General features: G+C 51.3%; 1 protein-coding gene across 1 annotated transcript in view; it reads left to right on the top strand.

Annotated features, from left to right (window-relative positions):
* The first annotated feature begins 896 nt into the window (after nucleotides 1–896).
* Nucleotides 897–27,228, top strand: part of SHANK1 (SH3 and multiple ankyrin repeat domains 1) — a 77,920-nt gene continuing 51,588 nt past the window's right edge. The window contains 5 exon segments of the mRNA XM_074531641.1: nucleotides 897–1,098; nucleotides 15,637–15,869; nucleotides 22,268–22,471; nucleotides 25,808–25,879; nucleotides 26,905–27,013. Coding sequence (XP_074387742.1) covers nucleotides 15,654–15,869; nucleotides 22,268–22,471; nucleotides 25,808–25,879; nucleotides 26,905–27,013 — 601 coding nt within the window. The 5' untranslated portion in view covers nucleotides 897–1,098; nucleotides 15,637–15,653.

The raw sequence follows: 27,228 nt of genomic DNA, 5'->3' as shown, positions 1-27,228 counted from the left end.
TGGCTTTACAGGGTGGGCCTGCTCCACCCCTCATTTGAGATGTTACCACAGATATGCAGGGGGCGTGGCTTTGCCGGGTAGGCGTGGTTTCCACCCCCATTTTAGACGTCCCCTATTCTGATTGGAGGCGTGGCCTTGTCGGATGGGCGTGGCTTTACTGCCCTCTATCGATCGGGGCGTAGCTTTACTGAGTGGGCGTGGCTTCAGAGCCATCAATACATCGGGGGCGTGTCTTTACCGGGTGGGCCTGGCTCCACCCCCCATTTGGGACAGCTGTCACCCACACTGGGGGCGTGGCTTTACCGGGTGGGCGTGGCTCCATTCCTCACTTTGGGCGCGTCCTCTGCCAATGGTGGGTGTGGCTGCAGTGCCCTCTATGGGTTGGGGGCGTGGCTTTACCGGGTGGGCGTGGTTCCACCGGCCATTTGGGACAAGTCCTCTTCCGGTAGGGGCGTGGCTTTGCTGTGTAGGCGTGGCTCCACCCCCCTATTTGGGGCGTGTCCTCTGCCGATCGTGGGCGTGGCTTCAGAACCCTCCATCTATAGGGGGCGTGGCTTTACTGCCCTCTACTGAATGGGGGCGTGGCTTTGCAAGGTGGGCGTGGCTCCACCCCCATTTAGGGCACGTCCTCCACCAATCGGGGGCGTGTCTTTACCAGGTGGGCGTGGTTTCCATTCCCATTTTAGGCGTGCTTTCAGCCACACAGGGGGCGTGGCTTTGCACGGTGGCGTGACCCCGCCCCCATTGGGGGCGTGTCCTCTACCAACCATGGGCGTGTCTTTCCCGCGTGGGCGTTCCCTCTACATCAGTGGGCGTGGCTTCCTTTAGTGGGCGTTCCCTCCTTTATGGGCGTGTCCTCCCCTCCCCACTCCCATTCCCCCCCTCCCTCCTCCAGTGGGCGTGGCCTGTGGGTGGGTGTGGGGCGGTCAGGGGCCGTTCCCATTGGCCGTGGGTGTTCTCGTGGGCGTGTCCGGCGGGCTCGGTGGGCGTGTCCCCGCGGGTGGGCGTGTCCCGCGGTGGGCGGGGCCGCGGCCGGGCCGCTCGCGCGCTGTCTCCGCCGTTCCTCGGCCGCCCCCGGCGCTCGCGGAGCCCCGGCAGGTACCGGGGGGGGGGAGGGGGAGGGGAGGGGGCTCACCTGGGGGGGGGGGAGGGGAGGGGGCTCACCTGGGGTGGGGGAGGGGCGGCGCACCTGGGGAGGGGTCGCGCGCACCTGGGATGGGGGGGGATGGAGGGGTGGGGGATGGGCGGCGGATTTGGGGAGGGGGATGGGAATGGGGGGGGGGGAATTTGGGGAGGGGTCGCGGGATCGCGGCCGCGCGCGCGTGGTGGGGGGGGGATGTGGGTGGGGGAGGGGCGGAACGGGGCCGTTTTTTTGGGGGAGGGGCGGCGGTGGGAAATGGGGGGGGGTGGGCGTGAGGGGAAAAACGGGGGGGTGGGGGAGGGGGGAAATGGGGGGAGGGGTCGCGCACGCGGCGCGGGGGGGGGTGGGCGTGCAAAAAAGGGGGAGGGGCGCGCGTGCAAATGTGGGGGGGGAGGGGGAGGGGTCGCTGCAGTGACACGTGGGGGGGGGATGGGCGCGCGGGAATGTGGGGAGGGGGCGGGGAGGGGAGGCCACGCCCCCTTTTACCGACCCCCCCCCCCACTCACCCGGGTTGGAGACCCCTCCCCAAATTCGCGACCTTTCCCCTCGTTAAGGACCCCTCCCCTAATTAAGGAGCCCTCCTTAATTAAGGACCCCTCCTCTAATTAAAGATCCCTCCCCTAATGAAAGCACCTACCGTAATTAATGACCCCTCCCCTAATTAAGGACACTGCCCTAATTAAGACCCCTCCCCTAATTAAGGACCCCTCCCCTAATTAAGGACCCCCTCCCCTAATTAAAGCCCCGCCCCAATTTAGGGACCCCTCTCCAATTAAGGCCCCCTACCCCTAATTAAGGACCCCTCCCCAAATTAATGACACTGCCCTAATTAGGACCCCTTCCCTAATTAAGGAGCCCTTCCCTTAATTAAGGACCCCTTCCCTAATTAAAGCCCCGCCCCAATTTAATGACCCCTACCCCAATTAAGAGACCCGGCCGTAATTAAGGACACTGCCCTAATTAAGAACCCTCCCTAATTAAGGACCCCTCCCATAATTCAGGCCCCCTCCCCTAATTAAGCATCCCTCCAATAATTAAGGCCCCCTCCCCTCATTAAAGACCCTTCCCCTAATTAAAGCCCCGCCCCAATTTAGCGACCCCTACCCCAATTAAGGGAGGCATTAATTGAGGGCACTGCCCTAATTAAGGACCCCTCCCTAATTAAGGACCCCCCTCACTCATTAAGAGCCCCCTCCCCAATTAAGGACATCTCCCTAATTAATCACCCCTCCCCAATTAAGGCCTGTCCCTAATTAATGACTTTTTTCTAACTAATGACCCCTTCCCTCATTAATGACCCCTCTCTAATTTAGGACCCCTCCCCAATTAAACGACCCTTCCCTAATTAGGGACCACTCCCTAATTAAGGACCCCACCCTAATTAAGAACCTCTCCCCAATTAAGCACCCCCTCTGTAATTAAGGACCTGTCCCTAATTAATCACCTCACCCCCAATTTTGCACCCCCCTCACTAATTAATGACCTTTCCCTAATTAGGGTCCTCCCTAATTAATCGCCCCTCCCTAATTAATGACCACCCCAATTAATGGCCACTTTCTCATTAATGACCCCTCTCTAATTAACGCTCCCCCATTAATGACCTCTCTCAAGTTAATGACTCCCGCAATTAATGACACCCCCCCATTAATGATGCCTCTCTAATTAACGCCCTCTCCCCAATTTAAGGCCTAATTAATGAACCTCCCCATTAATGACCCCTCTCTAATTAATGGCCCCCCAATTAATGCCCCCATTAATGACCTCTTCCTAATTAATGACCCCCCCATTAATGCCCCCATTAATGATCTCTCCCTAATTAATGACCCCCCAATTAATGACCCCTCTCTAATTCGTGCCCCCCATTAATGACGCCTCTCTAATTAACGCCCCCCCCAGTTAATGACCCCTCCATAATTAATGAGAGCTCCCCAATTTGAGTCCAAATTAACGACCCCCCAAATTGACACCCCCTCTAATTAATGACGCCTCACTAATTAAGGACCCCTTCCCTGATTTAAGGCCTAATTAATGACCCCCCAGTAATGAGCCCTCCCTAATTAATGACCCCTCTCCAATTTCACACCCTCTCCCCAATTAACGACCCCCCCCAATTAATGACGCCTCTTTAATTAATGCTCTCCATTAATGACCCTTTTCTAATTAATGATCCCCCCATTCATGACCCCTCCATAATTAACGACCGCTCCCCTATTTGAGGCCTAATTAATGATCCCCCAATTAATGACCCCTCTCTAATTAATCAGCCCCCATTAATGACCCCTCTCTAATTAATCAACCCCCATTAATGACTCCTTTCTAATTAATGACTCCCTATTAATGACCCTTCCTTGATTCCCCCCGTCCCCAATTAATGACCCCTCTCTAATTAATCAGCCCCCATTAATGACCCCTCTCTAATTAATGACTCCCTATTAATGACCCCTCCCCAATTAATGACCCCTCTCTAATTAACGACCCCCCAATTCCCCCCCTCCCCCCATTAATGCCCCCCTCCCCAATTCCCGGCCTCATTCCCCACCCCCCCCTCGCTAATTAACACCGGGCTCTAATTAACCCGCCCCTCCCCCCCCCCGGGAGCCGCGGCCTCGTTCTGGCCCCGCTTGGCCTCGATTTGGGCCCAAGCCCCGCCCCCCGCGGCCACGTGGGACCTGGAGGTGACACTGAGGGGGGGCGGGGCCATGGATGGGGTGACATTGATGGGGTGACACTGATGGGGGGACAATTTTGGGGTGACATTGTTGGGGTGACAATTTTGGGGACATTTTTTGGGTGACATTGTTGGGGTGACACTGATGGGGGGGACAATTTTGGGGTGACACTTTTTGGGGGTGACAATTTTGGGGACAGTTTTTGGGTGACATTGTTGGGGTGACATTTTGGGTGACGCTTTTGGGACAATTTTGGGGTGAAAATTTTGGAGGGTGACACTGGGGCAGGGACATTGATGGGGGTGACACTTTTTGGGGTGACAATTTTTGGGACATTTCTTGGGTGACATTTATTGGGGTGACACTTTTTGGGTGACATTGTTGGGGTGACGCTTTTTGGGACATTTTTTGGGTGACATTTATTGAGGTGACAATTTTCGGGTGACATTTGTTGGGGTGACAATTTTTGGGGTGACGTTTGTTGGGGTGACACTTTGGGGCAGGGACATTGATGGGGTGACATTGTTTGGGTGACACTGATAGGGGGACAATTTTGGGGTTACATTGTTGGGGGTGACAATTATTGGAACATTTTTTGGGTGACATTTATTGAGGTGACAATTTTTGGGTGACATTGTTGGGGTGACAATTATTGGGATATTATTGGGGTGACACTTTTTGGGTGACATTGTTGGGGTGACGCTTTTTGGGACATTTTTTGGGTGACATTTATTGGGGGTGACACTTTTCGGGTGACGTTTGTTGGGGTGACATTTTGGGTGAACCTTTTTGGGACAATTTTGGGGTGACAATTTTGGAGGGTGACACTTTGGGGAGGGGACATTGTTGGGGTAACACTGATGGGGGGACAATTTTGGGGTGACATTGTTGGGGTGACAATTTTTGGGGGTGACAATTATTTGGGACATTTTTTGGGTGACATTGTTGGGGTGACAATTTTGGGACAATTTTGGGGTGAAAATTTTGGAGGGTGACACTTTGGGGTGGGGACATTGATGGGGTGACACTCATAGGGGTGACATTGTTGGGGTGACAATTTTGGGTGACATTTGTTGGGGTGACAATTTTTGGGACATTTTTTGGGTGACATTGTTGGGGTGACATTTTTGGGACAATTTTGGGGTGACAATTTTGGAGGGTGACACTTTGGGGCGGGGACATTGATGGGGTGACACTGATAGGGGTGACAATTTTGAGGTGACATTGTTGGGGTGACATTTTTGGGGACATTTTTTGGGTGACATTTATTGGGGTGACACTTATAGGGGTGACAATTTTCGGGTGATACATTTTGGGTGACGCTTTTTGGGACAATTTTGGGGTGACAATTTTGGAGGGTGACACTTTGGGGAGGGGACATTGATGGGGTGACACTGACAGGGGTGACAATTTTGGGGTGACATTGTTGGGGTGACAATTATTGGGATATTGTTTGGGTGACATTTATTGGGGTGACAATTTTTGGGTGATGTTGGGGTGACGCTTTTTGGGACAATTTTTGGGTGACATTTATTGAGGTGACATTTTGGGTGACGCTTTTTGGGACAATTTTGGGGTGACAGTTTTGGAGGGTGACACTTTGGGGCAGGGACATTGATGGGGTGACATTGTTGGGGTGACACTGATGAGGGTGACAATTTTCGGGTGACATTGTTGGGGTGACACTTTGGGACATTTTTTGGGTGACACTTATAGGGGTGACGATTTTCAGGTGACATTGTTGGGGTGACAATTATTGGGATATTATTGGGGTGACACTTTTTGGGTGACATTGTTGGGGTGACGCTTTTTGGGACATTTCTTGGGTGACATTTATTGGGGTGACAATTTTGGGGTGACATTTGTTGAGGTGACAATTTTGGGGACTTTTTTGGGGTGACATTGTTGGGGTGACATTTAATGGGGTGATAATTTTTGGTGACATTTGTTGGGGTGACACTGATGGGGGTGACAATTTTGGGGTGACATTGTTGGGGTGACGCTTTTTGGGACATTTTTTGGGTGACATTTATTGAGGTGACAATTTTCGGGTGACATTTGTTGGGTGACATTTTGGGTGACGCTTTCTGGGACAATTTTGGGGTGACAATTTTGGAGGGTGACACTTTGGGATGACGTTTATGGATGGGTGACACTTTGGGGTGACATTTTTGGGTGGCACTTTAGGTGTGACAATTTTGGAACATTTTTTGGGTGACATTTATTGAGGTGACAATTTTTGGGGTGACATTTGTTGGGTGACGCTTTCTGGGACAATTTTGGGGCGACAATTTTGGAGGGCGACACTTTGGGGTGACGTTTATGGATGGGTGACACTTTCGGGTGACATTTTTGGGTGGCACTTTAGGTGTGACAATTTTTGGGTGACATTTTTTAGGTGACATTTCTTGAGGGGACAACAATTTTGGGGTGACATTGTTGGGGTGACACTTTGGGACAGTTTTTGGGTGACAATTTTGGAGTGTGATAATTTTTGGTGACAATTTTGGGGTGACATTTTTTGAGGGGGTGACACTTTTTGGGTGACATTTTTTGGGACAATTTTGGGGTGGACACTTTGGGGTGATATTTATTGGGGTGACAATTTTGGGTGATGCTTTTTGGGTGACAATTTTGGGGTGACAATTTTGAGGGACACTTTTTAGAACATTTTTTGGGTGACACTTTTTGGAGGGTGACATTTATTGGGATAAAAATTTTGGGTGACATTTATTGGAAGTGACATTTTGGGGTGACATTTATTGGGGTGACACCTCGGGACAGTTTTGGGTGACAATTTGGGGGTGACACTTTGGGGTGACGTTCATTGGGGTGACATTTTTTGAGCGACACTTTTGCGGTGACACTTTTGGGTGACGTTTGTTGGGGTGACAATTTTCGGGTGGCATTTATTGGGGTGACATTTTTGTGGTGACACTTTTGGGGGTGACATTTATTGTGGTGACATTATTCGGGTGACATTTTTTGGGACAGTTTTTGAGTGTGACATTTATTGGGGTGACACTTTTTGGTGACAATTTTGGGTGGCATTTATTGAGGTGACATTTTTGGGTGACACTTTTGGAGGGTGTGACAATTTTGGCTGACACTTTGGGTGACATTTATTGGTGGTGACACTTTTTGGTGACAATTTTGAGGTGATAGTTTTTAGAGGGTGACACTTTTTAGGTGACATTTGTTGGGGTGACACTTTGGGGTGACAATTTTTGGTGACATTTTTTGGGGGGGTGACACTTTTTGTGACAGTTTTCAGGGGTGACATTTCTGGGGTGACAATTTTGGGGTGACATTTATTGGGGGTGACACTTTTTGGGCCAGTCTTTGGGGTGACACTTTTTGAGTGACATTATTGCGATGACAATTTTAGGTGACATTTATTGAGGTGACACTTTTGGGGTGACATTTATTGTGGTGACACTTTTTGGTGACAATTATTGAGGTGACATTTTTTTTGGGACAGTTTTTGGGGGTGACACTTTTTGGTGACACTTTTGGGGTGACATTATTCGGGTGACAATTTTTGGGACAGTTTTTGGGAGTGATATTTATTGGGGTGACACTTTTTGGTGACAATTTTGGGGCGACATTTATTGAGGTGACATTTTTTGGGGTGACAATTTTGGGGTGACACTTGCAGGTGACATTATTGTGGGTGACGCTTTTGTGCGGTACTTTTTTGGGTGACAATTTTGGGTGACACTTTTGGAGTGACACTTTTTGGGCCAGTCTTTAGGGTGACACTTTTTTTGGGGGTGACAATTTTGGGTGACACTTTTTGGATCCATTTTTGGTGGTGACAATTTTTGGAGGGTGACATTTTTTGGGGGTGGCACTTTGTTGGGGTTGTGACACTCGGGTGACATTTTTGGGGTGACAATTTTGGGGGTGACACTTTTGGAGGTGACATTTTTTGGGGGTGACATTTTTTGGGGCGACACTTTTGGGGGTGACATTTTTTGGGGGTGACATTTTTTGGGGCGACACTTTTGGGGGTGACATTTTTTGGGGGTGACATTTTTTGGAGGTGGCATTTTTGGGGGTAACATTTTTTGGAGGTGACACTTTTGGAGGTGACATTTTTGGAGGTGACATTTTTTGGGGGTGACATGTCAGGACATGGGGTCACCCCTGAGGTCCCAGTGTCACCCTCGATGTCACCTCTGGGGTCCCAGTGTCACCCTGAATGTCACCCTCAGTGTCACACATGGGGGTCCCAGTGCCACCCTCAGTGCCAACCCCCGGTGTCACCTTCAGTGTCAGCTCCGGTGTCACACGAGGGTTCCAGTGTCACCCCCAATGTCACCCCCGGGGTCCCAGTGCCACCCTCAATGTCACCCATGGGGTCCCAGTGTCACCCCAGTGTCACCTGCAGGATCCCGGTGTCACCTGTGGTGCCACCCCCAATGCCACCCCCAGGGTCCCAGTGCCACCCTCTGTGCCAACCCCCGGTGTCACCTTCAGTGTCACCTCTGGTGTCACACGTGGGGTCTCAGTGTCACCCTCAGCGTCACCTGTGGTGTCACACCCAGTGTCACCCATGGCATCGCAGTGCCACCCTCAGTGTCACCTCCAGAGCCACACCAGTGTCACACGAGGGTCCCATTGTCACCCCTGGTGTCCCATGAGGGTCTCGGTGTCACCTCCAGTGTCACCTGTGGTGTCACACTTGGGGTCCCAGTGTCACCCCCAGTGTCACCCTGAATGTCACCCCCCAGTGCCACCACTGGCATCCCAGTGTCACCCCAGTGTCACAAATGAGGTCCCAGTGCCACCCTCAGTGCCAACCCCCGGTGTCACCTTCAGTGCCACCCCTGGTGTCACCCCCAGTGCCACCCCCAGTGCCACCCTGAATGTCACCCCCAGTGTCACCTCTGGCATCCCAGTGCCACCCCAGTGTCACCTCCAGGATCCCGGTGTCACCTTTGGTGTCACCCCCAGTGTCACCTCCAGGATCCCAGTGCCACCCTGAATGTCACCCTCAGTGCCACACGAGGGTCCCAGTGCCACCTCCAGTGTCACCCTCAGAGCCACCCCAGTGTCACACATGAGTGTCCCAATGTCGCCCTCCAGTGCCACCCATTTGTCACACGTGGGGTCCCAGTGTCACCTCCAGGATCCCGGTGTCACCTGTGGTGTCACCTGTGGTGTCACCTGTGGTGTCACCCCCAGTGTCCCAGTGCCACCCTGAATGTCACCCCCAGCGTCACCTCTGGCATCCCAGTGCCACCCCAGTGTCACCTCCAGGATCCCGGTGTCACCTTTGGTTGTCACCCCCAGTGTCACACATGGGGGTCCCAGTGTCACCCCTGGTGTCCCATGAGGGGTCCCAGGTGCCACCCCCAGTGTCACCTCCAGAGCCACACCAGTGTCACAGGAGGGTCCCAATGTCATTGTCACCCCCAATGTCACCCCCAGGGTCGCAGTGTCACACCCAGTGTCACCTTTAGTGTCACCTCTGGTGTCCCATGAGGGTCCCAGTGCCACCTCCAGTGTCACCTTCAGAGCCACACCAGTGTCACACATGAGTGTCCCAATGTCACCCTCCAGTGCCACCCATTTGTCACACTTGGGGTCCCAGTGCCACCGTCAGTGTCACCTGTGGTGTCACCCCCAGTGTCACACGAGGGTCTCAATGTCACCCCTGGTGTCCCATGAGGGTCCCAGTGCCACCCTGAATGTCACCCCCAGTGTCACCTGTAGTGTCACACCCAGTGTCACCCATGGGGTCCCAGTGTCACCCCCAGTGCCACCGCTGGCATCCAAGTGTCACTCCCAGTGTCACAAATGAGGTCCCAGTGCCACCCTCTGTGCCAACCCCCGGTGTCACCTTCAGTGTCACCCCTGGTGTCACCCCCAGTGTCCCAGTGCCACCCTGAATGTCACCCCCAGTGTCACCTCTGGCATCCCAGTGCCACCCCAGTGTCACCTCCAGGATCCCGGTGTCACCTTTGGTGTCACCCCCAGTGTCACCTCCAGGATCCCAGTGCCACCCTGAATGTCACCCTCAGTGCCACCTCTGGCATCCCAGTGCCACCCCCAGTGTCACCTCCAGGGTCCCGGTGTCACTTCTGGTGTCACCCTCAGTGTCACAGGCGAGGTCCCACTGCCACCCTCAGTGCCAACCCCCGGTGTCACACGAGGGTCCCAGTGCCACCCTCAGGGTCACCTGTGGTGTCACTCCCAGTGTCACACATGGGGGTCCCATTGTCACCCCAGTGTCACCCTGAATGTCACCCCCAGTGCCACCGCTGGCATCCCAGTGTCACCCCCAGTGTCACCTGCGGTGTCACACCAGTGTCACACATGAGGTCTCAGTGTCACCCTCAGTGTCACCTCCAGTGCCACACCAGGGTCACAGGAGGATCCCAATGCCACCTTCAGTGCCACCTCTGGGGTCCCGGTGTCACCTCTGGTGTCACCCTCAATGTCATACGCAAGGTCCCAGTGCCACCCTCTGTGCCAACCCCCGGTGTCACCTTCAGTGTCACCTCTGGTGTCACACAAGTGTCCCAATGTCACCCTCCAGTGCCACCCATTTGTCACACTTGGGGTCCCAGTGCCACCCCAGTGTTACCCCCAGGGTCCCAGTGCCACCCTCAGTGTCACCTCCAGAGTCACATCAGTGTCACACATGAGTGTCCCAATGTCGCCCTCCAGTGCCACCCATTTGTCACACTTGGGGTCCTAGTGTCACCCCCAGTGTCACCTCTGGCATCCCTGTGTCACCCCAGTGTCACCTCCAGGGTCCCAGTGTCACCCTCAGTGTCACACGTGAGGTCCCAGTGCCACCCCCAATGTCACCCCCAGGGTTCCAGTGCCACCCCCAGTGTCACCTGTGGTGTCACACCAGTGTCACACACGAGTGTCCCAGTGTCACCCCCTGTGCCACCCTGAATGTCACCCCCAGTGCCACCTCTGGCATCCCAGTGTCACACCCAGTGCCACCCCCAGGGTCCCAGTGTCACCTGCGGTGTCACCCTCGGTGTCACATGCGAGGTCCCAGTGCCACCCTCAGTGCCAACCCCCGGTGTCACCTTTAGTGTCACCTCTGGTGTCACACGAGGGTCCCAGTGCCACCCTCAGTGTCACCTCCAGAGCCACACCAGTGTCACACATGGGGGTCCCAGTGTCACCCTCAGTGTCACCCTCAGTGCCACCGCTGGCATCCCAGTGTCACACCCAGTGTCACAAATGAGGTCCCAGTGCCACCCTCAGTGCCAACCCCCGGTGTCACCTTCAGTGTCACACGAGGGTTCCAGTGTCACCCCAGTGCCACCTGTGGGGTCCCTGTGTCACCTGTGCTGTCATCCTCAGTGCCACCCCCAGGGTCCCAGTGCCACCCTGAATGTCACCCCCGGTGTCACACGCGAGGTCCCAGTGCCACCCTCAGTGCCAACCCCCGGTGTCACCTCTAGGATCCCAGTGTCACCTGTGGTGTCACTCCAGTGTCACACGAGGGTCCCATTGTCACCTCTGGTGTCCCATGAGGGGTCCCAGTGCCACCCTGAATGTCACTCCCAGTGCCACCACTGGCATCCCAGTGTCACTCCCAGTGTCACAAATGAGGTCCCAGTGCCACCCTCAGTGCCAACCCCCGGTGTCACCTTCAGTGTCACCTCTGGTGTCACACGAGGGTCCCAGTGCCACCCCCAATGTCACCCTCCAGTGCCACCCCGGTGCCACCTCCTGGGGGTTTTGCAAGGGGCGTGAGGGGTCCCCAAATGGGTCTGGGGGCTTTGGGGCCTTTGCACACGCGCGTGCAAGGGGAGTGAAGGGACCCAAATGGGTCTGGGGGCTGCACAGGAGGAGTCCAGAGGGGTCTGGGGGCTTCGCACACGCGCGTGCAAGAGAGGAAATGGGTCCTAAATGGGTCTGGGGGCTTTGTGGTGTTTGCACACGCGCGTGCAAAGGCCTTGAGGGGCTTTCTAGGGGTCTGGGGGCTGCGTGTGAGGGGTCCAGAGGGGTCTGGGGGCTTTGCACATGCGCGTGCAACAGGGGAAATGGATCCTAAATGGGTCTGGGGGCTTTGCACACGCGTGTGCAACAGGGGAAATGGATCCTAAATGGGTCTGGGGGCTTTGCACACGCGCGTGCAAAAGGGGAAAATGGGTCCCAAATGGGTCTGTGGGCTTTGCACACACGTGTGCAAGGAGTGAGAGGGATCCTAAATGGGTCTGGGGGCTTTGCACACGCGTGTGCAAGGGGAGTGAAGGGACCTAAATGGGTCTGGGGGCTTTGCACACGCGCGTGCAAAAGGGGAAATGGGTCCCAAATGGGTCTGGGGGCTTTGTGGGGTTTTGCACATGCGTGTGCAAAGGAAAGGAGGGGTCCCAAATGGGTCTGGGGGCTTTGCACGCGCGCGTGCAAAAGGGGAAATGGCTCCCAAATGGGTCTGGGGGATTTTAGGGAATTTTTGGGGATTTTTTTGGGATTTTGGGGATTTTTTGGGGGATTTTTGGGAATTTTGGGAAAATTTGGGGGATTTTTGGGAGATTTGGGGGATTTTTGGGGGAATTTTGGGGATTTTGGGGGAATTTTTGGGGATTTTGGGGATTTTTTTGGGATTTTTTGGAATTTTTTGGGGATTTTGGGAAAATTTTGGGAGATTTTGGGGGGATTTTGGGGAATTTTGGGGGGATTTTGGGGAATTTTTGGGGAATTTTTGGGGATTTTTTTGGAAATTTTTTGGGATTTTGGGGAATTTGGGGGATTTTTGGGGAATTTTTGGGGAATTTTGGGGGATTTTTTGAGGATATTTTTGGGAAATTTTTGGGGATTTTGGGGATTTTTGGGGATTTTTGAGAGGATTTTTGTGGATTTGGGGAAGCTCAGGAAGATTTTGAGGAGTTTTTCTGCGGCTTTGCAGAAATTGAAGCCATTTTTGGGTTTCTTTTGGTGGTTTCGAGGACGTTTTTGTGGATTTGATGGAGATTTTGGGGGATTTTGAGGAGTTTTTGTTGGTTTTGAGGGAGTTTGGTGCAATTTTGACCCATTTGGGGGATTTTTACCAGGTTTGGGGGATTTTGACTGAATTTTCATGGATTTTGACCATTTTTGGGGTTTTTCACCACTTTTTGGCTGTTTTGTGTTCCTCTAATGCTTCTCCTTATTTTATTTTATTTTATTTTATTTTATTTTATTTTATTTTACTTTATTTTATTGTATTTCATTGTATTTTATTGTATTGTATTGTATTGTATTTGATTGTATTTTATTGTATTTTAATTTATTTTAATTTTAATTTCTTTTATTTTATTTTTATTTTATTTTTATTTCATTTTATATTTTATTTTATTTTATTTTATTTTATTTTATTTTATTTTATTTTATTTTAATTTTATTTTATTTTACTTTATTTTATTTTATTTTTATTTTATTTTATTTTACTTTATCTTATTTTATTTTTATTTTATTTTATTTCATTGTATTTTATTTTATTTTATTTTATTTTTATTTTATTTTATTTTATTTTAAAGTATTTTACTGTATTTTATTTTATTTTATTTTATTTTATTTTTATTTTATTTTACTTTATTTTATTTTATTTCTCCCCAGCCTGGCCTGGTGAGGAGATGCCCTCCCCATTTTTAGGGATTTTGGGGCCGTTTTCATGGATTTTGACCGGGTTTTCATGGATTTTGACCGGGTTTTTTGGGTTTTTTTCACCACTTTTCGGGATTTTTCACCACTTTTTGGTAATTTTGAGGGGTTTTTTTTATTTCTATTTATTTCCCGCAGCCTGGCCTGGTGAGGCGATGCCCTCTCAATCTGGGAGGATTTCGGGGCCGTTTTTAGGGATTTTGACCGGGTTTTCATGGATTCTGACCGGGTTTTTTGGGGTTTTTCACCACTTTTTGGTAATTTTCTCTATTCCCCCCGCAGCCTGGCATGGTGAGGCGATGCCCTCCCCATTTTTAGGGATTTTTGGGGCTATTTTCAGGAATTTTCACTGGGTTTTCATGGATTCTGACTGGGTTTTTTGGGGTTTTTCACCACTTTTCGGGATTTTTCACCACTTTTTGGTAATTTTCTGTATTTATTTCCCCCACAGCCTGGCATGGTGAGGCGATGCCCTCCCAATCTGAGAGGATTCTGGGGCCATTTTTAGGGATTTTGACCGGGTTTTTTTGGTTTTTTCACCACTTTTTGGTAATTTTGAGTATCTATTTATTTTTCCCCCCCGTTTAGGGATTTTGGGCCCGTTTTCATGGATTTTCACCCGGTTTTCATGGATTCTGACCGGGTTTTTTTGGGTGTTTTTCACCACTTTTTGTTAATTTTGAGTATTTCTATTTTTATTTCTATTTATTTCCCCTCCCCAGCCTGGCCTGGTGAGGCGATGCCCTCTCAATCTGGGAGGATTTTGGAGCCATTTTTAGGGATTTTGGCCTGTTTTTTTTGGGTTTTTTTCACTATTTTTTGGTAATTTTATGTATCTCCCCCATTGATTTGTATTTGTATTTGTATTTGTATTTGTATTTCTATTTCTATTTCTATTTCTATTTCTATTTCTATTTCTATTTCCCCCCAGCCTGGCATGCTGAGGCGATTTTGGGGCCGTTTTTAGGGATTTTGGGGCCGTTTTCATGGATTTTGACCGGGTTTTTTGGGGTTTTTTTCACCACTTTTTGGGATTTTTCACCATATTTTGTTAATTTTCTGTATGTATTTATTTTCCTTCCGTAGCCTGGCCTGGTGAGGCGATGCCCTCCCCATTTTTAGGGATTTTGGGGCCGTTTTCATGGATTTTGACCGGGTTTTTTTGGGATTTTTTCACCACATTTTGTTAATTTTCTGTATGTATTTATTTCCCCCCTGCAGCCTGGCATGGTGAGGCGATGCCCTCCCCATCTATAGGGATTTTGGGGTCGTGTTTAGGGATTTTCACCGGGTTTTCATGGATTTTGACCGGGTTTTCATGGGTTCTGACCGGGTTTTTTTGGTTTTTCCCCCACATTTTGTTAATTTTGAGTATTTCTCTCTTTTCCCCCCGCAGCCTGGCCTGGTGAGGCGATGCCCTCCCGATTTTTAGGGATTCTGGGCACATTTTTAGGGATTTTGACCGGGTTTTCATGGATTTTGACCGGGTTTTTTGGGATTTTTCCCCACATTTTGTTAATTTTCTCTCTATTTCCCCCCCGCAGCCTGGCATGGTGAGGCGATGCCCTCCCCATCTGGGAGGATTTTGGAGCCATTTTTAGGGATTTTTGGGGCCATTTTTAGGGATTTTTTGGGGCCATTTTTAGGGATTTGGTGCCGTTTTCATGGATTCTGACCGGGTTTTTTGGGTTTTTTTCCCCACTTTTTGTTATTTTTCTGTATTTATTCCCCCGCAGCCTGGCATGGTGAGGCGATGCCCTCCCCATTTTTAGGGATTTTGGGCCCGTTTTCATGGATTTTGACCGGGTTTTTTGGGGTTTTTTTCACCACTTTTGGTTTTTTCACCACTTTTTGTTAATTTTCTCTATTTCCCCCTGCAGCCTGGCATGGTGAGGTGATGCCCTCTCAATCTGGGAGGATTTTGGGGCCATTTTTAGGGATTTCAGGGCCGTTTTCATGGATTTTCACCGGGTTTCCATGGATTTTGACCGGGTTTTTTTGGTTTTTTCACCACTTTTTGTTAATTTTGAGTATTTCTCTTTATTTCCCCTCCCCAGCCTGGCATGGTGAGGCGATGCCCTCTCATCTGAGAGGATTTAGGGGCCATTTTTAGGGATTTTGGCCGGGTTTTCATGGATTCTGACCGGGTTTTTTTGGGTTTTTTTCACCACTTTTTGTTAATTTTCTGTATGTATTCCCCCCTAGCCGGGCATGGTGAGGCGATGCCGCGCTCGCCGGCCTCCAGCGAGGAGGAGGAGGGCGCGCGGGGCTCCGAGTACCCCGAGGCCGATTCGGACTCCGGGAGCTCCCGCGAGGGCGCCCCTGGCCCCGCCCCCAACCCCGCCCGGGGACCCGCCCGGGGCCCCGCCCGGCCCCCGCCCGAGGATCATTTCAGCATGATGGTGTTCCGCATCGGCATCCCCGACCTGCACCAGACGGTGAGCGGGAAATGGGAAAAATGGGGGAATACCGGGAAAAAATGGGGAAAAAACGGGGAAAAAATCAGTGGGAAAACGGGAAAAAATTCCCCAAAAAATCGGCAGAAAAACGGGGAAAAATTCCCCAAAAAATGGTAAAAAATCGGCAGGAAAATGAGAAAAAATTTCCCAAAAAATGGCAAAAACACAGCAGGAAAATGGGAAAAAATTCCTGAAAAAATGGTAAAAAATCGGCAGGAAAACGGGGAAAAATTCCAAAAAAAATGGGGAAAAAATCAGTGGGAAAATGGGAAAAAATTCATGGCCCCGCCCGGCCCCCGCCCGAGGATCATTTCAGCATGATGGTGTTCCGCACCGGCATCCCCGACCTGCACCAGACGGTGAGCGGGGAAAACGGGAAAATGGGGAAAAATGGGGAAAAAATCAGCGGGAAAAATTCCCCAAAAAATGGGGGAAAAATCGGCGGGAAAATGGGGAAAAATTCCCCAAAAAATGGTAAAAAATTCATGGCCCCGCCCGGCCCCCGCCCGAGGATCATTTCAGCATGATGGTGTTCCGCATCGGCATCCCCGACCTGCACCAGACGGTGAGCGGGGAGAGGGAAAATGGGGGAAAACAGGGAAAAAATGGGGAAAAAATCAGAGGGAAAATGGGGAAAAATTCCCCAAAAAATGGGAAAAATTCATGGCCCCCCCGGCCCCCGCCCGAGGATCATTTCAGCATGATGGTGTTCCGCATCGGCATCCCCGACCTGCACCAGACGGTGAGCGGGGAGAGGGAAAATGGGGGAAAACAGGGAAAAAATGGGGAAAAAATCAGAGGGAAAATGGGGAAAAATTCCCCAAAAAATGGGAAAAATTCATGGCCCCCCCGGCCCCCGCCCGAGGATCATTTCAGCATGATGGTGTTCCGCATCGGCATCCCCGACCTGCACCAGACGGTGAGCGCCGAGAGGGAAACTCCGGGAAAATGGGGAAAAATGGGGAAAAAATCGGTGGGAAAATGGGGAAAAATTCTGGAAAAAATGGGGAAAAAATCAGCGGGAAGATGGGGAAAAATTCCCCAAAAAATGGCAGAAATTCAGTGGGAAAAAGGGAAAAAATTCCCCAAAAAATGGGCAAAAATGGGCAAAAAATCGTCAGGAAAACGGGGAAAAATTCCCCAAAAAACGGGCAAAAAATCAGTGGGAAAACGGGGAAAAATTCCCCAAAAAAATGGCAGAAATTCAGTGGGAAAACGGGGAAAAATTCCCCAAAACTGGGGAAAGAATCAGCGGGAAAACAGGGAAAAATTCCCCAAAAAATGGCAAATACGGGCAAAAAATCAGCGGGAAAACAGGGAAAAATTCCCCAAAAAATGGCAAAAAATCAGCGGGAAAATGGGGAAAAATTCCCCCAAAAATGGCAAAAAATCAGCGGGAAAACGGGGAAAAATTCCAGAAAAAATGGGGAAAAAATCAGCGGGAAAATGGGAAAAAATTCCCCAAAAAACGGGCAAAAATTCAGCGGGAAAACGGGGGAAAATCCCCCAAATAATGGCAGAAATTCAGTGGGAAAAAGGGAAAAAGTTCCGGAAAAAATGGCAGAAATTCAGTGGGAAAAAGGGAAAAAATTCCCCAAAAAATGGCAAAAAATCAGCGGGAAAATGGGAAAAAATTCTGGAAAAAATGGGCAAAAACGGGCAAAAAATTAGCAGGAAAACGGGGAAAAATTCCCCAAAAAATGGTAAAAAATCAGCGGGAAAACGGAGAAAAATTCCCCAAAAATGGGGAAAAAATCCGCGGGAAAACGGGGAAAAATTCCCCAAAAAATGGCAAAAATGGGGAAAAAATCCGCGGGAAAATGGGGAAAAATTCCCCAAAAATGGGGAAAAAATCGGCGGGAAAATGGGGAAAAATTCCCCAAAAAATGGCAAAAATTCAGTGGGAAAAAGGGAAAAAATTCCCTAAAAAATGGCAAAAAAACAGCGGGAAACAGGAAAAAATTCATTAAAAAAATGGCAAAACCGGGCAAAAAAATCAGCGGGAATGGGCACAAAAATTCATTAAAAAATGGCAAAAATGGGCAAAAAATCACCGGGGAAATGTTGGGGGGAAGAGGGAAAAAATTGTTGGGGAAGTGGGGAGAAATTGGGAATTTTTTTCTCCAAAAAAATGGAAGATTTCATCCCCAAAAATATTGGGAAATTTCCCCCCAAAATCTGGCTGTTTTCCCTTTAAAAATCGGAAATTTTCCCTGAAAAAATTGGGAATTTTGCCCCGCCAAAAAATCAGGAATTCCTCTCCTAAAATTGGGAAATTTTTTCCCCCCAAAAATTGGGGAGAGCCGCAAAAAATTGGGAATTTTACACCCAAAATTGGGAATTTTACCCCAAAAATTGGGAATTTTTCCCCCAAAATTGGGAATTTTACCCTCAATTTTTGGGACTCATCCCAAGGGGATTTTGGGGTTTTTTTAGGTTTTTTTTGGGGCCATTTTGAAGCCATTTGGGGCAATTTCCCCACCATAAACTCCTTGAATTTGGGGTTTTTTGGGGTCCCCTCATTTAGGGGTGGGTTAGGGGTGGATTTTTGGGGTTCCCCCCAAAAAATCCCCCCCAAAACCTTTAGGGTTCCATGTTTGGGATTCATCCCAGGGATTTTGGAGTTTTTTAGGGTTTTTTTTGGTTTTTTGAGTAGATTTGAGGCAATTTCCTCACCCAACACTCCCCAAACCCAGGGGGTTTTTTGGGGTCCCCTCACCCCAAACCTTTTGGGGTTTCACTTTTGGGGTTCCCCAGGACCTGATACCCCAAAATCATCCTGGCTCCCATTTTTGGGTCTGATCCCAGAGGTTTTGGGGGTTTTTTTTAGGGGCACTTTGAGGAGATTTGAGGCAATTTCCTCACCCAGGGCTCCCCCAACCTGGGGATTTTGGGGTTCCCTTCATTTGGGGTTTCACTTTTGGGGTTCCCCATGCCCTGACCCCCCAAAAACCTTTAGGGTTCCATGTTTGGGATTCATCCCAGGGGATTTTGGGTTTTTTTAGGGTTTTTTTGGGGGTTTTTTGAGTAGATTTGAGGCAATTTCCTCACCCAGGGCTCCCCCAACCTGGGGATTTTGGGGTTCCCTTCATTTGGGGTTTCACTTTTGGGGTTCCCCAGGACCTGATACCCCAAAATCATCCTGGCTCCCATTTTTGGGTCTGATCCCAGAGGTTTTAGGGTTTTTTTGGGGGGCAATTTGAGGAGATTTGAGGCAATTTCCTCACCCAGGGCTCCCGAAACTCGGGATTTTTTGGGTTCCCCTCATCACGCCTTTCACTTTTGGGGTTCCCCAGGACCTGACCCCCCAAAAACCTTTAGGGTTCCATGTTTAGGATTCATCCCAGGGATTTTGGGTTATTTTAGGGGTTTTTTGGGGTTTTTTTGAGACAATTTCCTCACCCAACACTCCCCAAACCCAGGGGGTTTTTTGGGGTCCCCTCACCCCAAACCTTTTGGGGTTTCACTTTTGGGGTTCCCCAGGACCTGACCCCCCAAAAACCTTTAGGGTTCCATTTTTGGAGATTCATCCCAGAGGTTTTGGGGGTTTTTTTTAGGGGCAATTTGAGGAGATTTGAGGCAATTTCCTCACCCAGGGCTCCCCCAACCTGGGGATTTTGGGGTTCCCTTCATTTGGGGTTTCACTTTTGGGGTTCCCCAGGACCTGATACCCCAAAATCATCCTGGGTCCCATTTTTGGGTCTCATCCCAGAGGTTTTAGGGGTTTTTTTAGGTTTTTTTGGGGGGAAATTTGAGGAGATTTGGTGCAATTCCCTCACCCGGGGCTCCCCAAACTCGGGATTTTTTGGGTTCCCCTCATCACGCCTTTCACTTTTGGGGTTCCCCATGATCTGACCCCCCAAAAACCTTTGGGGTTCCAATTTTTGGAACTCATCCCAGGGGTTTTAGGGTTTTTTTTAGGGTTTTTTTTGGGGGCATTTTGAGGAGATTTGAGGAGATTTTTCACAGCTGGTGCTCCCCCAAACTCAGGGGTTTTTTGGGGTCCACTCATCCCAAACCCTCCCAGATTTCACTTTTGGGGTTCCCCCTGCCCTGACCCCTCCAAAACCTTTGGGTTTTCCATTTTTGGGGTTAATCCCAGGGATTTTGGGGACCTTTTTTGGGGTATTTTGAGCCATTTTGAAACCATTTGGGGCAATTTCCTCACCATAAACCCCTTGAATTTGGGGTTTTTTGGGGTCCCCTCATTTAGGGGTGGGTTAGGGGTGGGTTTTTGGGGTTCCCCCTGCCCTGACCCCCCGATTTTTGGGATTATTCCCATGGGATTTGGGCTCTTTTTGGTTCATTTGGAAGAGATTTGGTGCAACTTCCTCACCCGGGGCTCCCCAAACTCGGGATTTTTTGGGTTCCCCTCATCACGCCTTTCACTTTTGGGGTTCCCCAGGACCTGACCCCCCAAAAACCTTTGGGGTTCCATGTTTGGGATTCATCCCAGGGGATTTTGGGTCTTTTTAGGGTTTTTTTTCTTGGGTTTTTTTCTTGGTTTTTTTCTTGGGTTTTTTGAGTAGATTTGAGGCAATTTCCTCACCCAACACTCCCCAAACCCAGGGGGTTTTTTGGGGTCCCCTCACCCCAAACATTTCTGGTTCATTTGGAAGAGATTTGAGGCAATTCCCTCACCCAGGGGTCCCGAAACTCGGGATTTTTTGGGTTCCCCTCATCACGCCTTTCACTTTTGGGGTTCCCCCTGCCCCGACCCCCCAAAAACCTTTAGGGTTCCATGTTTAGGATTCATCCCAGGGGATTTTGGGGTTTTTTTGGGTTTTTTTGGGGGTTTTTTGAGTCGATTTGAGGCAATTTCCTCACCCAACACTCCCCAAACTCGGGGTTCTTTGGGTTCCCCTCATCACGCCTTTCACTTTTGGGGTTCCCCATGACCTGACCCCCCAAAAACCTTTGGGGTTCCAATTTTTGGGGTTAATCCCAGGGGATTTGGGTTTTTTTAGGGTTTTTTTCTTGGGTTTTTTGAGTAGATTTGAGGCAATTTCCTCGCCCAACACTCCCCAACCTGGGGATTTTGGGGTTCCCTTCATTTGGGGTTTCACTTTTGAGGTTCCCCAGGACCTGATACCCCAAAATCATCCTGGCTCCCATTTTTGGGTCTCATCCCAGAGGTTTTAGGGTTTTTTGGGGGGGCAATTTAAGGAGATTTGGTGCAATTCCCTCACCCGGGGCTCCCCAAACTCGGGATTTTTTGGGTTCCCCTCATCACACCTTTCACTTTTGGGGTTCCCCAGGACCTGACCCCCCAAAAACCTTTAGGGTTCCATGTTTAGGATTCATCCCAGGGATTTTGGGTTATTTTAGGGGTTTTTTGGGGTTTTTTTGAGACAATTTCCTCACCCAACACTCCCCAAACCCAGGGGGTTTTTGGGGTCCTCTCACCCCAAACCTTTTGGGGTTTCACTTTTGGGGTTCCCCAGGACCTGATACCCCAAAATCATCCTGGCTCCCATTTTTGGTTCTCATCCCAGAGGTTTTAGGGTTTTTTTGGGGGGCAATTTGAGGAGATTTGGTGCAATTCCCTCACCCAGGGCTCCCCAAACTCGGGATTTTTTGGGTTCCCCTCATCACGCCTTTCACTTTTGGGGTTCCCCATGACCTGACCCCCCAAAAACCTTTTGGGTTCCAATTTTTGGGACTCATCCCAGGGGATTTTGGGTTTTTTTAGGGTTTTTTTGGGGGTTTTTTGAGTCGATTTGAGACAATTTCTCCACCCAACACTCCCCAAACCCAGGGGGTGTTTTGGGGTCCCCTCACCCCAAACCTTTTGGGGTTTCACTTTTGGGGTTCCCCCTGCCCTGACCCGCCCATTTTTGGGATTAATCCCATGGGATTTGGGAGCTTTCTGGTTCATTTGGAAGAGATTTGGTGTAATTTCCGCACCCGGGGCTCCCCAATCTTGGGGATTTTGGGGTTCCCTTCATTTGGGGTTTCACTTTTGGGGTTCCCCATGACCTGATACCCCAAAAACCTTTAGGGTTCCATGTTTGGGATTCATCCCAGGGATTTTGGGGTTTTTTTAGGGGTTTTTTTGAGTTTTTTGGGGTTTTTTTGAGGCAATTTCCTCACCCAACACTCCCCAAACCTGGGGATTTTGGGGTCCCCTCACCCCAAACCTTTTGGGGTTTCACTTTTGGGGTTCCCCAGGACCTGATACCCCAAAATCATCCTGGCTCCCATTTTTGGGTCTCATCCCAGAGGTTTTAGGGGTTTTTTTTGGGGGGCAATTTGAGGAGATTTGGTGCAATTCCCTCACCCGGGGCTCCCCAAACTCGGGGTATTTTGGGTTCCCCTCATCACGCCTTTCACTTTTGGGGTTCCCCCTGCCCTGACCCCCCAATTTCCCCCCCCAGAAGTGCCTGCGCTTCGACCCGGGCGCGGCCGTGTGGGCGGCCAAGCAGCAGCTGCTCTGCGCGCTGACCGAGGGGCTCCACGACGGCCTCAACTACGGCCTCTTCCAGCCGGCGGCCGCCGGCCGCGACGCCAAGTTCCTGGACGAGGAGCGCCCGCTGCGCGATTACCCCCAGAGCTTCGACCAGGGCGTGCCCTACCTCGAGGTGGGCGTGGTCTGGGGTGTGGGAGGGGCGTGGTTACCGTGGGTGTGGTCCGAGGGGCGTTTGTGGGGGGAGGAGTTGGGTAAAAGTGGCGGATTTGGGGTTAAATTTAGGTAGGGTGGGCGTGGCCGTGGGGCTGGGTGAGGTCATGGGGGCGTGGTCACTGTGGGTGTGGTCCTGGGAGAGTTTGTGGTGGGGTAGATTGGGGAAAAGTTGGGTAAAAGTGGCGAATTTGGGGTTAAAATGGTGTGTGGTAGGCGTGGCCTGTTGGTTGGTGGGCGTGGTCACTGTGGGTGTGGTCCCGGGGGTGTTAGGGGTGGAGTATATGGGGGAGGAGTTGGGTAAATGTGGCAGATTTGGGGTTAAATTTATGTAGGGTGGGCGTGGCCTGTTAGTTGGTGGGCGTGGTCACTGTGGGTGTGGTCCCTGGGGGGTCATAGCATCAGTTTGGGGTGGGGTAGATTGGGGAAAAGTTGGGGAAAAGTGGCAGATTTGGGGTTAAATTTATGTAGGGTGGGCGTGGCCTAACTCGAGGTGGGCGTGGTCACTGTGGGTGTGGTCCTGGGGGTGTTTGGGGTGGGGTATGTGGGGGAGGAGTTGGGTAAATGTGGCGGATTTGGGGTTAAATTTAGGTAGGGTGGGCGTGGCCGTGGGGCTGGGGGAGGTCATGGGGGCGTGGTCACTGTGGGGGTGGGGTACATTGGGGAAAAGTTGGGTAAAAGTGGCGGATTTGGGGTTAAAATGGTGTGAGTGGGCGTGGTCTATTGCTGAGAGGGCGTGGTCACAGTGGGGGTGGTCCCTGGGGTCATAGCGTCAGTTTGTGGTGGGGCACATTGGGGAAAAGTTGGGTAAACGTGGCGAATTTGGGGTTAAAATGGTGTGGAGTGGGCGTGGCCTGTTGGTTGGTGGGCGTGGTCTCTGTGGGTGTAGTCATAGGGGGTGTGCAGTCAATTTGGGGTGGGGTATGTGGGGGAGAAATTGAGGTAAAAGTGGCGAATTTGGGGTTAAAATGGTGTGGAGTGGGCGTGGTCTATTGCTGAGTGGGCGTGGTCACTGTGGGTGTGGTCCTGGGGGTGTTTGGGGTGGGGTATGTGGGGGAGGAGTCGGGTAAATGAGGCAGATTTGGGGTTGAATTTATGTAGGGTGGGCGTGGCCTAACTCCAGGTGGGCGTGGTTACTATGGGGGTGGTACCTGGGGTCATAGCATCAGTTTGGGGTGGGGTAGATTGGGAAAAAATTGGGTAAAAGTGGCGAATTTGGGGTTAAAATAATGCATGGTGGGCGTGGCCTGTTGGTTGGTGGGCGTGGTTACTGTGGGTGTGGTCCCTGGGGTCATAGCGTCAGTTTGGGGTGGGGCACATTGGGGAAAAGTTGGGTAAAAATGGCAGATTTGGGGTTAATATAATGCACGGTGGGCGTGGCCTAACTCGAGGTGGGCGTGGTCACTGTGGGTGTGGTCCCTGGGGTCATAGCATCAGTTTGGGGTGGGGTAGATTGGGAAAAAATTGGGTAAAAGTGGCGAATTTGGGGTTAAAATGGTGTGGAGTGGGCGTGGTCTATTGCTGAGTGGGCGTGGTCACGCTGGGTGTGGTCCTGGGGGTGTTTAGGGTGGGGTATGTGGGGGAGGAGTTGGGTAAATGTGGCAGATTTGGGGTTAAATTTAGGTAGGGTGGGCGTGGCCTAACTCGAGGTGGGCGTGGTCACTGTGGGTGTGGTCCCTGGGGTCATAGCGTCAGTTTGTGGTGGGGTAGATTGGGGAAAAGTTGGATAAAAGTGGCGGATTTGAGGTTAAAATGGTGTGGAGTGGGCGTGGCCTGTTGGTTGGTGGGCGGGGTCACTGTGGGTGTGGTCATAGGGGGTGTGCAGTCAATTTGGGGTGGGGTATGTGGGGGAGAAATTGAGGTAAAAGTGGCGAATTTGGGGTTAAAATAATGCACGGTGGGCGTGGCCTAACCCGAGGTGGGCGTGGCCACTGTGGGGGTGGTCCCTGGGGGGTCATAGCATCAGTTTGGGGTGGGGTAGATTGGGGAAAAGTTGGGTAAAAGTGGCAGATTTGGGGTTAAAATGATGCATTGTGGGCGTGGCCTGTTGGTTGGTGGGCGTGGTCACTGTGGGTGTGGTCCCTGGGGTCCATAGCATCACTTTGGGGTGAGGCTAAGGCAGAAGAATTTGGATTAAAGTGGCGGATTTGGGGTTAAAATAATGAATTCTGGGCGTAGCCTATTAGTGGGTGGGCGTGGTCACTGTGGGTGTGGTCCCTGGGGGGTGTGGTGTCAGTTTGGGGCGGGGCTAAGAGGGCAGAATTTGGATTAAAATGGCGGATTTGGGGTTAAAATCATGAGAGGTGGGCGTGGTTAGGATCTGGGTGGGGTCACATGGGCGTGGTCATTGTGGGCGTGGCCCTGAGGGTGGGTGTGGTCATGGGGTGGGCGTGGCATTGATTTTAGAGGGTTTGATTCGAGGAAATTTGGCCAAAAGAGGCGGATTTGGGGTTAAAATTCTGTAGGGTGGGCGTGGCCTATTGGTGTGTGGGCGTGGTCATTGTGGGTGTGGTCCAGGGGGCGTGGCTTCAACTTAGGGCAGAGTTAATGCGGGAGAATTTGGGGTTAAATTGATGTGGGGTGGGCGTGGCCTACCTGGATATGGGCGTGGTCATCTTAGGGTGTGGCCCTGTGGGAGTGGTCAGAGTGGGTGTGGTCCTGGGGGCGTGGCTTCAATGCAGAGTGGGTTTAATGAGGGAGAATTTGGGTTAAAAGTGGCAGATTTGGGGTTAAAAGTAAAAAGATCAAAAGTGGGCGTGGCCAGGGTTTGGGTGTGGTCATGGGGGTGTGGTCATAGTGGGTGTGGCTAATGGGTGGGTGTGACCATGAGGTGGGCGTGGTCTCCACTTGGGGATGGGTTTAAGGGACAGAATTTTGGTAAAAATGGCAAAATTGGGGCTAAAATGGGCGTGGTCGAGAGGCGTGGCCTCTTTTGGGCGTGGCCAGATAGTGGGTGTGGCTTGGGGTGGGAGGGGGCGTGGTTTGAATTTGGGGAGGAGCCAATGAGGGAAAATTGGGCAAAAAGTGGGCGGGGTTTGTGTTGGGAGAAAGGAGGCGTGGTCAGGAAGGGGGAAGGGCTTTTTTGGGCGTGGTTATCGGGGTGGGCGTGGCTTATATCACACCTAGGGTGTGTCCTTCTAAGTGGGCGTGGCTAAGGGCAGCTCTAGGTGACATCCAGCAGGGTGGGCGTGGTTTGAGACAGGTGTGGGTTTCCCCCCGGGGGTGGGCGTGGTCTGGGCAGGGTGGGGGCGTGTCCCCCTTTGTTGGGGGCGTGTCCCCGTGCTGACCCCGCCCCCAGTTCCGGTACAAGACCCGGGTGTACAAACAAACGAACCTGGACGAGAAACAACTGGCCAAGCTGCACACCAAGGTGGGTGGGACACGCCCCCTGCCCCGAGGCCACGCCCCCTCCCCTTCCTGACCACGCCCCTCTGATCAATGACCATGCCCCAAACACTGGACACGCCCCCAACCTCTGGCCACGCCCCTTTTCTACAGCAAAGCACTCAGCTGTGGCCACGCCCCCTGAGTGCTTGGCCACACCCTCTGCTCATTGGCCACACCCCCTCTCTAGATTTAATGGCCACGCCCCCTGCACTTTGGCCACGCCCCTCTCAGTGGCCACGCCTCTTACTTCCTTGTCACACTACCCATGGCCACGCCCATCTGTGACTTGGCCACACCCCTTTGTGCATTGGCCACACCCATTACGCAATGTCATCGCCCCTTTCCCTTTTGGCCACGCCTCTTTCCCTGGCCACACCCATCCTCTTTGAGGCCACGCCCCCCAGCCTGCGTGGCCACGCCCCTCATGGATGTCCCCTGGGGGACTCTTGGGTGTCCCCAAAATGTCCCCAAAAGCCCCAAAATGTCCCAAAAATGTCCCAAAATGTCCCAAAATGTCCCCAAGATCCCCTTAAATGTCTCAAAAAGTGTCCCAAAAATGTCCCCAAATGTCCCAAAAATGTCCCCATTGAATCAAATGTCCCCAATCCCCCCAATGCCCCCATTGTCCCCAATGTCCCCTCATTGTCCCCAATGTCCCCAATGTCCCCTCATTGTCCCCAATATCCCCATTGTCCCCAATGTCCCCAATGTCCCCAACGTCCCCAATGTCCCCAAATGTCCCCAAATGTCCCCAATGTCCCTCGAGTGTCCCCATTGTCCCCAATGTCCCCTCATTGTCCCCATTGTCCCCAATGTCCCTTGAGTGCCCCCAATGTCCCCAACGTCCCCAATCCCCCCATTATTCCCATTGTGCCCAACGTCCCCAATGTCCCCATTGTCCCCTCATTGTCCCCAATGTCCCCAAATGTCCCCAATGTCCCCAACATCCCCAATGTCCCCAAATGTCCCCAATGTCCCCAATGTCCCCAATGTCCCCATTGTCCCCAGACGGGGCTGCGGAAGTTTCTGGATTACGTCCAGCACGGCTCGGCCGAGAAGGTGGCGCGGCTGCTGGAGCGGGGGCTGGACCCCAACTACCACGACTCCGACTCGGGGGGTGAGACCCAAAATCCCCCAAAATCACCCCAAAATCATCCCTCAAATCATCCCAAAAACTCAGCCCAAAGCACCCCAAAATTACTCCAAAAATTACCCTAAAATCACCCCAAAATCTCCCCAAAATCATCCTCAATATCATCCCAAAAATCATCCCGAAACATCATCCCAAAATCTCCAACGACCACGACTCCGACTCAGGGGGTGAGAGCCAAA

This window comes from Zonotrichia albicollis, chromosome 38 (genome assembly GCF_047830755.1).
Source record: "Zonotrichia albicollis isolate bZonAlb1 chromosome 38, bZonAlb1.hap1, whole genome shotgun sequence".
Classification (NCBI taxonomy): domain Eukaryota; kingdom Metazoa; phylum Chordata; class Aves; order Passeriformes; family Passerellidae; genus Zonotrichia; species Zonotrichia albicollis.
The sequence above is the reverse complement of the archived record's forward strand: the minus strand, read 5'-3'. Positions and strand labels throughout refer to the sequence as shown.